A 13165-nucleotide genomic window follows, 5' to 3' on the forward strand; every position below is an offset into this window, starting at 1 on the left:
CCCAGCGTGCCACGTCCTGGCGGGCGCCGCTCCACGGCTGCGCGGCCAGCACGCGGCGCAGCGTGCCCTCGACGCCCTCGTGGTGCCGGCGGTGGCACTGCGCCACGATCTCCTGCCGCTCCAGCGCCGACGGCTCCCAGGATTTCCCGCGGCTGACGGAATTCCTGGCCCTGGCCCTGGCCCTGGCGGTCACCCTCTGAATCCAGCTCCACTCGTCCGGCGCCGCCGGGCCCGGCGCTCCCACCTGGCGCAGGCGGAGCGCTCCCGGGAAGGCGCGGAGCCAGTGCAGCACCTCGGCCGCCGCGGCCCCGCCGCGGTGCCGGCCCCGCTCCAGCAGTTCCAGCTCCGCCGCCAGCCCCGGGCAGCTGGAATACAGGAACAGCGGGGAGCGGCTCCGGTGCTGCTTCAGCAGCGCCCGCAGCGCCTCCAGCGCCGCCTCCTCCTCCTCGGGGCCCTGCCGCACGCCCAGCAGCCAGCGCTCCTCCAGGCTGGCGGCGGCGAAGGCCACGGCCGGTTTTTGGGACCATCCCTTCTCCACGGCCAGGAACCAGACGTTGGCTTTGGGAATGTCGGGCGGCAGCTGGCAGAGCGCCGGGGCCAGCGGGATCGTCACCGTTCGGGATTCCCGCGGCTCCGGGCCCTCGGTGGCCACCAGCAGCCTCCACTGCTCCGCGGGCTGGGAGCCGCCGGAGCCGCCGGCGCGCAGCGGCTCGCCCCGGAGCAGGTAGCGCCCGGCGGGGTCCCGGATGACGATGGGAGCCGGCCCCGTGAGTTTCTGGAAGGCCTGGACGGCCCAGACGGCCGCCAGGCACGAGGCGGCCTGCGGGGACCAGCTCTGGCCCCCGAGCCTGTGGGACCAGTGTCGCACCGGGAGCAGCGTTCCCGCCCTCTCCTGCAGCAGCACGGCTCCCACCGTCCGCGCGTGCACCGACAGCCGGATCACGAAGGGCTGGCATGTATTCGGGAAGAGCAGGGTGGGCGCGGCCCTCAGGGCCTCCTGCAGCTGCCGCAGCCGCTCCCGGGCCCGTTCCCACTCCCGCTGCCACGTCTGCTCCCGCTCCCGTTCCCGCTTCCCCGCCGCCGCCAGCGGCCACAGCGGCAGCACCAGCTCGCAGTAGTCGGGGATGAATTCCTTCAGATCCTCGAACTTGCCGAGGACGGAGCGGAGCCGGGCGGGATTCCAGGGCCCGGGCGCGTCGCACTCCCCGCAGATCTCCTGCAGCTTCTCCTGGGAGACGCGGCGCCCCGCGGCCCCCAGGGTCCTGCCCAGGTAATTCACCTCGTGCTGCACCAGCTGCGCCTTCTCCCGGTTCACCTTGAAGCCGGCCCTCTGGATCAGCTTCAGGACGCAGCGGGTCCGGTACCTCACCTGCCGCCGCCGCTTCCCGGTGATCAGGATGTCGTCGCAGTAGTGGAAGACGCCGCGGGCGGCGCCGGGCTCCAGCCCGGCCAGCATGGCGGCCACGCGGCGGTGCACGATGGAGCCGCTGCCGCGGAACGTCGGCGGCAGCCGCGTGAACAGGAACTGCTGGCCCCGGAAGGTGAAGGCGAAGCGGTGCCGGGAGCTGGGCTCCAGCGGGATGGCGAGGCTGGCGTTGGACAAATCCAGCACCGAGAAGAAGCGGCTCCGGGGGTTGACGGACGCCAGGATGCCGTGCCGGTCCAGCCTCTCCTGGGGCTTTTTGGGAGTGGCGGCGTTGAGGGCGGCGCAGTCCAGGGTCAGGCGGTCGCCGCGGCCGTGCGGTTTTCGGAAGAGAATCAAGGAATTGTTGGATTTGGAGGTGCCCTCCACCACGATTCCCTCCTTCCGGTATTCCTGCAGCAGCTCTGCCATCTTCATCTCCTCGTGCGGGCGCAGCGGGCGCTGCTGCTGGAAGGGCACCGGGCCCCCGGCCAGCTGCTCCTCCTCGGCCACGCGCCCGCAGTCCAGCCAGGAGCGCGCCCACGCCTCCGGGAACCTCTGCTCCAGGGGGTGGGGAGCCCTCACCAGGAGGATGTTCACGGCGCCCTGCTCCCACTCCGAGCCCGAGTCCGAGTCCGAGCTCTCGGCGTTCCCGCTGACCGTCAGCACTCGGGGGAGGCTCCCGTAATTCCCGCTGGGAACGCTGTGGTCCGGGCTGGCTCCGGAGCCCTGCTCCTGGTCCGAGCCTGAGCCCGAGCCCAAGCCCCATCCCAAGCCCGAGTCCTCCTCCACACTCTCGGCGTTCCCGCTGACCCTCGGCACTCCAGGGAGGCTCCCGTAATTCCCGCCGGGAACGCCGCAGTCCGGGCTGGCTCCGGTGCCCTGCTCCCGGTGGAGCAGTCCGGCCGCCAGCTCCGCCGTGGCCTTCCCTTCCCAGCTCTCCATGTCCTCTCCCAGCCGGAGCCGCTCCCTGCACTCCGCTCCCGACGGAGCCTCCGGGCTCCGGCCGGCACCTCCGGGGCTGGAGGCAGCGCCCGTGTCACTCTCCCGGCTCCGGGAATTCCTGCCGGGCTCTCCCTCCTCATCCTCGCATCTCCCAACCCGGGGAGGGAGCGGGGGCGGGGGCCGAGGCTGAGCCCGAGCCATCCCTTCCATCAGCACATTCCCATTCCCGGTGGCACCGTCCATGTCCCGGCTCCGGGAATTCCTGCCGGGCTCTCCCTCCTCATCCTCCCTGCTCCCAGCCCCGGGTGGCAGCGGGGCGCGTCGCCGAGCCCGAGCCGTCCCTTCCTTTGGCACGTTCCCATTCTGGAGGGCAGTGGCACTGTCCACATCCCGGCTCCGGGAATTGCTGCCGGCCTCTCCCTCCTCATCCTCACGTCTCCCGGCCCAGGGTGGGAGCCGGGGCGGGGGCCGGGCCATCCCTTCCCCGGGCACATTCCCATTCCGGGTGGCACTGTCCATGTCCGTGTCCCTCTCCCGGCTCCGGGAATTCCTGCCGGGCTCTCCCTCCGCATCCTCCCTGCTCCCAGCCCCGGGTGGGAGCGGGGCCCGACGCCGAGCCCGAGCCATCCCTTCCCTTGGCACAATCCCATTCCGGGTGGCACCGTCCACATCCCGGCTCTGGGAATTCCTGCCGGGCTCTCCCTCCTCATCCTCCCTGTTCCCAGCCCCAGGTGGGAGCGGGGCCCGACGCCGAGCCCGAGCCATCCCTTCCCTTGGCACAATCCCATTCCGGGTGGCACCGTCCACATCCCGGCTCTGGGAATTCCTGCCGGGCTCTCCCTCCTCATCCCTGCTCCCAACCCGGGGAGGGAGCGGGGGTGGGGGCTGAGCCTGAGCCGTCCCTTCCCTCAGCACATTCCCATTCCCGGTGGCACCGTCCATGTCTATGTCCCGGCTCCGGGAATTCCTGCCGGGCTCTCCCTCCTCATCCTCCCTGTTCCCAGCCCCGGGTGGCAGCGGGGCCCGACGCCGAGCCCGAGCCATCCCTTCCCCGGGCACATTCCCATTCCGGGCTTGGCGCGGGACACCCGGCTGGTCCCCAGAGTCCTTCCCGAGGGCCCGGATCCCTCCGGGGCCGCTCCCCACCTCCGGCTGCTCCCCGTTCACCCGCGCGCCGCCGGGCCCGTCTCCCGCCTCTCCCGGCATCCCGGCGTGCCCGGCTCCTCGGGAATGCCGCATCCCGTCCTGGCGCCACGGCCGGGCCCAGCCCTGCCCGGGCCGCCGGGAATCCTGCGGGAAAGCTCCTGGATCCCGCGGGAAAGCTCCTGGATCCCGGGCTCCGGGGGGATCCCGGGCCCCGGGGGGATCCCGCGGGCGCCTGCTCCTCCCGGGCAGGAAGCAGAACATGGCCCCGGGCAGCGGGACGGAAGCCGGGGCCTCCTCGCCTCGCCGGGGCTTGCGCTGGCCCCGGAGTCCCGAAAGCAGCCCGGGAATCCCAAAAGCGGCTCGGGAATTTCCGGCAGTCCCGAGGGTGTCCCAGGGGTGTCCTGGAGGTGTCCCGGGAATTTTCTCGGTCCCAAGAGCGTCCCGGGAATTTTCTCAGTCCCAGGAGTGTCCCAGGGATGTCTCAGGAATTTTCTCAATCCCAGGAGCGTCCCAAGGATTTCTCAGGAATTTTCTCAGTCCCAGGAGTGTCCCAGGGATGTCTCAGGAATTTTCTCAATCCCAGGAGCGTCCCAAGGATTTCTCAGGAATTTTCTCAGTCCCAGGAGTCCCAGGGATGTCTCAGGAATTTTCTGGGTCCCAAGAGCGTCCCGGGGGTGTCCCAGGAATTTTCTCGGTCCCAAGAGCGTCCCGGGAATTTTCTCGGTCCCAAGAGTGTCCCAGGAATTTTCTCAGTCCCAGGAGTGTCCCAAGGATTTCTCAGGAATTTTCTCAGTCCCGAGAGCGTCCCGGGAATTCCGTCCGTGCCGGGATGTCCCGGGAATTCCGTCCGTGCCGGGATGTCCGTGCGGCGCCCCGCGGCGCGGTGCCCGGGGCAGGAAGAGGAAGCTGGGGACGAGGAGGAGGAGGAGGAGGAGGAGGAGGATGGGGAGGAAGGCGCGGGCTCGTTCCGGGGCCGCCGCGGTCACGGCCCCGACCCCTCCTCCCCCCTCCGGTGACTCCCGGGGCCGAGACCCCCCCAGAGCGGGGCAGGACCCCCGGGACCCCCAAAACACCGGGAAAGGAACAACCGGGAAAAGGCGCGTGCCGGGAAAGCCCGGCACGGCACGGCACGGCCCGGCCCGGCACGGCACGGCATGACCGGACATGCCCCGACATGTCGCGACATGGCCCCGCGGAGCGACCCGGGAGCGACCGGCCCGGCCCGACCCCGGCGTCCCCCCGCATTCCCGGGATCCCCCACGAATCCCGGGATCCCCCGACATTCCCAGTAATAGATATAGTTATTTCTGTAAAATTATATTACATACTTTTATATAATATATAACACATAATACAATAGATATTAAATTAATATATAGAAATATATATTATATTACATGATATGATACTATATTATATTATATTAGTATTATAGATGTATTACTTCTAAAAAATATAATATATATAAAAATAATTTCCTTTCTTGTTATAAAGTCGCAGATGTTTCATGATTCGTGCTAGTTAAATTGTAGCTGTAGCAATATTTTAGAAAGTAAAAAAATATATTTTAATATATTATATATATAAATATGGATTTAAAATATATATTATCTGTATTATATGTAGATTAAATATCTATATTATATATAGATAAAAATATAATATAGATACTATAATATAGATTAAAGTATCTATAGGTATATATTCTAATATATGTAAAAGAAAAAATGTATTTTTATATTCTAAAATATATTATAATATATATATAAATACATATTTATATAGATATAATTATATGTATAAAATATATTCTAATATTATATATATAATATTATATATATAAAATAATTTCCTTTATTACGTGTTATAAAGTCGCAGATGTTTCATGATTCGTGCTAACTAAATTGTAATGATGTCAGTATTTTAGAAAATAAAATATATATTTATATATTATTATATATAAATAGAGATTTAAAACTATATATCATCTATATTATAGCTAGATAATTTTTATATATTATATGGTTTTATATATTTATAATGTCTGTATATAATTATGTAGATATTATTGTATAGATTTAATTATATTTATATATATATATTAGGAGAAAATATATATTTTTATAACCTATATTATATATTGATAAAATATATATTTTTATATATTATATGGTTTTATATATTTATAATATCTATATATAATTATGTAGATATTATTGTATAGATTTAATTATATTTATATATATATATTAGGAGAAAATATGTATTTTTATAACCTATATTATATATTGATAAAATATATATTTTTATATATTATATGGTTTTATATGTTTATAATATCTATATATAATTATGTAGATATAATTATATATATATAATTTTATTTTTATATATATATATAAGGAGAAAATATATATTTTTACATTCCCAACCACATTCTAATACAATAAATAAAAAATTAATTTCCTTTATGAGTCGTTCCCAATTCGCGGATGTTCCACGTGAAAATCGGAGTTCCGGACGGAACGTTGGGATCATCGCGGTCCCGCTGGGATTCCATCCCTGAGATAATGAGCCCTAATTGGGCGTAATTGCTTAATTGCGTAACACGGAGCGCAGCGCGCATGCGCGGGGGTTACACGGGGGGCAGCGAGGGAGAGGAGGAGAGCCTTCCTCCCGGGACCCCAAATCCAGGGACCCCAAAAATCCAGGATCACCAAAATCCGGGAGCCAAAATCCAGGAGCCCAAAATCCAGGATCCCCAAAAACCCAGGGACTCCAAATCCAGGAGCCCCAAAAATCCAGGGCCCCAAAATCCAGGGAGCCCAAAATCCAAGGACCCCAAAATCCAGGGCCCCAAAATCCAGGATCACCAAAATCCAGGGACCCCAAAATCCAGGGCCCCAAAATCCAGGATCACCAAAATCCAGGGACCCCAAAATCCAGGGCCCCAAAATCCAGGATCACCAAAATCCAGGGACCCCAAAATCCAGGGCCCCAAAATCCAGGATCACCAAAATCCAGGGACCCCAAAATCCAGGGCCCCAAAATCCAGGATCTCCAAAATCCAGCGAGTCCAAAATCCAGAGACCCTAAAATCCAAGAGCCCAAAAATCCTGGGACCCAAAAATCCAGGATCCCCGAAATCCAGGGACCCCAAATCAAGGAACCCCAAAATCCAGGATCCCCGAAATCCAGGGACCCTGAAATCCAGGGATTCCAAATCCAGGGACCCCAAAAATCCAGGAGCCCAAAATCCAGGGACCAAAAAGTTCGGGGACCCCAAAAATCCAGGAGCCCCGAAGTCCAGAGAGCCCAAAATCCAGGGATCCCAAAAATCCAGAGACCCCAAAAATCCAGAGACCCTAAAACCCAGGGACCCCAAATCAAGGGACCCTAAAATCCAGGATCCCCAAAAATCCAGGGACCCAAAATCCAGGAGCCCCAAAAATTCAGGGACCCAAAAATCTAGGGACCCCAAAATCCTGGGGCCCAAAGTCCAGGGACCCCAAAATCCAGGGACCCAAAATCCAGGAGCCCAAAATCCAGAGACCCAAAATCCAGAGACCCCAAAAATCCAAGGATACCAAAAATCCTGGAACTCCAAATCCAGGCGCCCCAGAAATCCGGGAGCCCCAAAATCCAGGGACCCCAAAAATCCAGAGACCCCAAAAATCCAGAGACCCTAAAACCCAGGGACCCCAAATCAAGGGACCCTAAAATCCAGGATCCCCAAAAATCCAGGAACCCCAAAATCCAGGATCACCAAAATCCAGGAGCCCAAAATCCAGGAGCCCCAAAAATTCAGGGACCCAAAAATCTAGGGACCCCAAAATCCTGGGGCCCAAAATCCAGGGACCCCAAAATCCAGGGACCCAAAATCCAGGAGCCCAAAATCCAGAGACCCAAAATCCAGAGACCCCAAAAATCCAGAGACCCTAAAACCCAGGGACCCCAAATCAAGGGACCCTAAAATCCAGGATCCCCAAAAATCCAGGGACCCAAAATCCAGGAGCCCCAAAAATTCAGGGACCCAAAAATCTAGGGACCCCAAAATCCTGGGGCCCAAAATCCAGGGACCCCAAAATCCAGGGACCCAAAATCCAGGAGCCCAAAATCCAGAGACCCAAAATCCAGAGACCCCAAAAATCCAAGGATACCAAAAATCCTGAAACTCCAAATCCAGGCGCCCCAGAAATCCGGGAGCCCCAAAATCCAGGGACCCCAAATCCAGGGACCCCAAAAATCCAGAATCACCGAAATCCAGGAACCCCAAAATCCAAGGACACAAAAATCCAGGATCACCAAAATCCAGGAACCCCAAAATCCAGGGACCCTAAAAACCAGGATCCCCAAAAATATAGAGACCCCAAAATCCAGGGACCCCAAAATACAGAGACCCCAAAAATCCAGGGAGCCAAAATCCAGGGACCCCAAATTCAGGAATCCAAAAACCAGAAACCCAAAATCCAGGAGCCCAAAAAATCCAGGGACCCCAAAAATCCAGGGTGCAGGAGTGGAGCCCCAAAATCCAGGACCCCCCAAAATCCAGGATTCAGGAATGGACCCCCAAAATACACCATCCCCAAAAATCCAGCAGAACCCCCAAAATCCTGGGTGCAGGAATGGACCCCCCAAATCCAGGACCCCAAAAATCCAGCATGCAGGAATGGACCCACCCCAAAAATCCAGGGGGCAGGAGTGGAGCCCCAAAATCCAGGACCCCCCAAAATCCAGGATTCAGGAATGGACCCCCAAAATACACCATCCCCAAAAATCCAGCAGAACCCCCAAAATCCTGGGTGCAGGAATGGACCCCCCAAATCCAGGACCCCAAAAATCCAGCATGCACAGGAATGGACCCCCCAAAATCCAGGATCCCCAAAATTCCAGAGCCCCCAAAATCCAGGACCCCAAATCCCGGATCCGGGAATTGCTCCTCGCTGGCCGAGCTCCCTTCTGCTCGCCCCAAAAGGAAAAAATTTCTTAATTTGGTGCAAAAAAAGGCAATTAATGAGAATTTGAAGCCTTCACACCTGGGGCTGCTAATTAGACAGAGGCTGAAGGGTTTTAATGAAGTTAGTAATTAGACAGAAGGTAAAAGGTTTTAATGAAGTTAGTCAGTAATTAGACAGAAGGTAAAAGGTTTTAATGAAGTTATTCACAAGAAAAGGAAAAGAACAAAGGGAATAATCATTTATTACATATTACATAAATAGTATATTGTATATATAGCACATTATATGTAGGATATTATCGATTATATAAACAGAATATTATATGTATATAGAATATTGTGGATTTATATAAAGATGTGTTATATATATAACGTATTATGGATTTTGTAGATAGCAAATTATATATAGTAAGTTATGTATTATATATAGTGTATCATATATATTATATATAAAATATTATATATTATATATTGCAATATTTATTATATATTATAATTATGTATTATATTGTATATTGTGTATTATATAATGTATATTAGAGATTATACTTTATATATTATATATTATAATTATATATTTATATTATATATAATATATTATATATTATATATCATATATTATATATTATATATTATATATTATATATTATTATAATATAAAAATATATTACAATGTATTAATAAAGTGTCATTAATAATAGTTAATAATAATATGCACAATTTCTGATTGCCTCGTGGCAAAGATTTAATTAACTAACGAAAATCAATAAAAATAAAAAATAAAAATGAATCAATATTAAAAATTGGAATGAATGTGTGCAACGTTGGAAAGTTTTGCTGCATCAATCCCTTTTAAATGGCATGGCAAGTACAGTTTTTATTTCACAGCATAATAGTAAAATAGAAACCATGGGCTGCAAATTGGTTTTTGTAATTCACACAAAGGATTGAAAAAATATTTTAAAAATTCTTCACATTTGGGCAGAAATCACAGCAGCAGCCACCCCGATCCCCAGAGGCATTTCTGTCTCCTCATGGGGAAAACCCAACTGCAGGGAGCTCAAAAATCCGTTTGCAGCGCGGGGGGCTGAAATGAACCAAAACAGCTTTATTTTAGAAAAAAACAATTAAAATATTGTAAAAATATATAAATATTCGATAAATGATCGCTTTCCAGCAGCAATCCTGTGTCAGCCGAGGTGCAAAATTCATTTTTAGCGATCGCCGGGCACACGGAGCTCTGTGGCTCTTTGCTTTTTGTTGTTTCCTGCTTTAAAAGTAATTTTAAAGTAAAAATCCTTTTATTTTTTCGTGCTTTAAGGTAAATTTTAAAGAAAAAAAAATATTGTTCCTTGTTTTAAAGAAAATTTTAAACTAAAAAGCTTTTTATTGTTCCGTGTTTTATGGTAAATTTTAAAGTAAATCCTTCACTTTTTAAAAATTGTTTATTTATTATTATTATTACTATTATTACTATTATTATTATTATTATTATTACTATTATTATTACTATTATTATTATTAATAATATTATTATTATACTTTTTTAGTGTTAATATCCTAATTTTATTACTATTTTATTACCATTTTCATTGTTTTCATTAATAGGTTATTACTATTTTATTACCACTTTGATTATTATTTTCATTTACATTATCTTTAATATTTTATTACTTTTTATTAGTGCTTTAATTATTCTTTCCATTATTATTTTTATTACCATTTTATTTTAATTTTTATTATCATTAATATTTTTGTTAATATTTTATTACTTTTTATTAGTGCTTTAATTATTCTTTCCATTATTATTTTTATTACCATTTTATTTTAATTTTTATTATCATTAATATTTTTGTTAATATTTTATTACTTTTTATTAGTGCTTTAATTATTCTTTCCATTATTATTTTTATTACCATTTTATTTTAATTTTTATTATCATTAATATTTTTGTTAATATTTTATTACCATTATCATTATTACTTTAATGAATGTTTTAGTTCTATTTTATTACCGTTATTATTTTCATTACTATTTAAATACAATTTTCGTTATTATTTTCATTATTATTTTTATTATTATTTTCATTAATATTTCTATTAGTTTTTATTACCACTTTCATTTTTCTTTTCATTAATATTTTTATTACTATTTTATTTCCATTTCATTGTTACTTTAATTAATATTTTTATTACTATTTCATTGCCCCTTCCATTTTTATTTTCATTAATATTTTATTACTATTCAATTACTATTTTATTACTATTCAATTACTATTTTATTACTATTCAATTACTATTTTATTACTATTCAATTACTATTTTATTACTATTCAATTACTATTTTATTACTATTCAATTACTATTTTATTACTATTCAATTACTATTTTATTACTATTTTAGTTCTATTTCTTTGTGACTTTAGTTACTATTTTTATTACTATTTCATTGCCCCTTCCATTTTTATTTTCATTAATATTTTATTACTATTTTATTACCATTTCAATTATTACTTTAATTAATATTTTATTAGTATTTTTTACCACTTTCATTATTATTTTAATTACTATTTCATTACTATTTTCATTATTATTTTCATTACTATTTTATTACTATTCAATTACTATTTTATTACTATTTTATTACTATTTTATTACTATTTTATTACTATTTTATTAATATTATCATTAATATTTTTATTACTATTTCATTACCGCTTTCATCGTTATTTTCATAATTATTTTTATTAATACTTTTTAATTTCCATTAATATTTTTATTACTATTTCATTACCACTTTCATTGTTATCTTCATAATTATTTTTATTAATATTTTTAATTTCCATTAATATTTTTATTACCATTTCATTATTACTTTCATTATTATTTCATTACTATTTCATTACCATTTTCTCTGTTATGTTCATTAACATTTTCATTTCTATTTCAATTATAAAATTTTAACGAACGCCGTTTTTCCCGGGGGGAATTGGGGGCTCCGAGGATGAGGGGGGGGCAAAGCTGTGCCTCAGTTTCCCCGGGTATTCTGCCGGAAGGAGCGGGTATTTGGGGCGGGAATTTGGGGATCCCTCAAACCCCGAATCCTGAAACCCCAAACTCCCGAATCCCCGAACCCCAAATCCCCGAACCCCGAACCCCTGAAACCCTAAAACCCCGAATTCCCAAATCCCTGAACCCCGAAACCCCAAATTTCCAAACCCCCGAATTCCCAAATCCCGAACCTCCAAATTCCTGAACCCCGAATCCCTGAAACCCCAAACTCCCGAATCCCTGAAACCCCGAAACCCAGAAATCCCAAATCCCTGAACCCCGAATCCCGAAACCCCAAACTCCCGAATCCCCGAACCCCCAAATTCCTGAAATCCCAAATCCCTGAACCCCGAATCCCGAAACCCCAAACTCCCGAATCCCCAAACCCCGAACCCCAAATTCCCGAAACCCCGAACCCCAGCACCCCAAACCCTTGAACCCCGAATTCCCGAACCCGAAATCCCCGAACCCCCGACCCCAAATCATCGAATCCCAAATCCCCGAATTCCCAAATTTCCAAATCTCTGAACCCCCGAATCCCAACCCCCTAAATCCCGAAACCCAAATCCCTGAACCCCCAAATCCCCGAATCCCAAACCCTCGAACCCGAAATCCACAAATCCTGAACCCCGGAACCCCAAATTCCAAATTCCCGAAACCCCAAATTCCCGAACCCCCAAATCCCACATTTTCAAATCCCTGAACTCCAGAAACCTCTAAATCTCGGAACCCCCAAATTTCCAACTCCCTGAACCCCAAATCCCCGACCCCCAAATTCCCGAATCCCGAAACCCTGAACCCCGAATTCCCGAACCCCAAAACCCCAAATCTCTGAATCCCAAAACCTCTAAATCTCTGAACCCCCAAATTTCCAAATCCCCGAACCCCAAACCTCCGAACCCCCAAACCCTCGAACCCCAAATCCCGAATTCCCGAATCCCCGAATCCCAAATCGCTGAACTCCATCCCCGAATTCCCAAATTTCCAAATCCCTGAACCCCCGAATCCCAACCCCCTAAATCCCGAAACCCAAATCCCTGAACCCCCAAATCCCCGAATCCCAAACCCTCGAACCCGAAATCCACAAATCCTGAACCCCGGAACCCCAAATTCCAAATTCCCGAAACCCCAAATTCCCGAACCCCCAAATCCCACATTTTCAAATCCCTGAACTCCAGAAACCTCTAAATCTCGGAACCCCCAAATTTCCAACTCCCTGAACCCCAAATCCCCGACCCCCAAATTCCCGAATCCCGAAACCCTGAACCCCGAATTCCCGAACCCCAAAACCCCAAATCTCTGAATCCCAAAACCTCTAAATCTCTGAACCCCCAAATTTCCAAATCCCCGAACCCCAAATCCCTGAACCCCAAATCCCCAAATCCCCGAACCCCAAATCCCCGAATCTTTGAATCCCAAATCCTCAAACCCTCGAATCCCGAATTCCCAAATCCTGAACCCCAAATCCCTTTTTTTCCCCTTCCCCGTTTTTGGGGTCCCCGGGCGGTTTTTGGGGTGCGGGTGGAGCGGGCGGATGCTCGCCGGGAGTTTCCCACAATTCCCCGCGCCGGGCAGGGCCGAGCGGGGCCGGGGGTTTGGGGGTTATTTGGGGTTTGGGGGTGATTTGGGATTTGGGGGGGTTATTTGGGATTTGGGGTGATTTGG

The 13165-nt window shown here is 48.5% G+C and overlaps 1 protein-coding gene across 1 annotated transcript in view; it reads right to left on the bottom strand.

The window, feature by feature from the left end:
• The window catches only part of LOC120506957, a 15302-nt gene extending 11292 nt beyond the window's left edge, over positions 1-4010 (bottom strand). The window contains 2 exon segments of the mRNA XM_039719097.1: positions 7-2692; positions 3398-4010. Coding sequence (XP_039575031.1) covers positions 7-2692; positions 3398-3754 — 3043 coding nt within the window. The 5' untranslated portion in view covers positions 3755-4010.
• Positions 4011-13165: the final 9155 nt, after the last annotated feature.

Source organism: Passer montanus, unplaced genomic scaffold (genome assembly GCF_014805655.1).
Source record: "Passer montanus isolate IOZ18808 unplaced genomic scaffold, ASM1480565v1 scaffold404, whole genome shotgun sequence".
Lineage (NCBI taxonomy): Eukaryota > Metazoa > Chordata > Aves > Passeriformes > Passeridae > Passer > Passer montanus.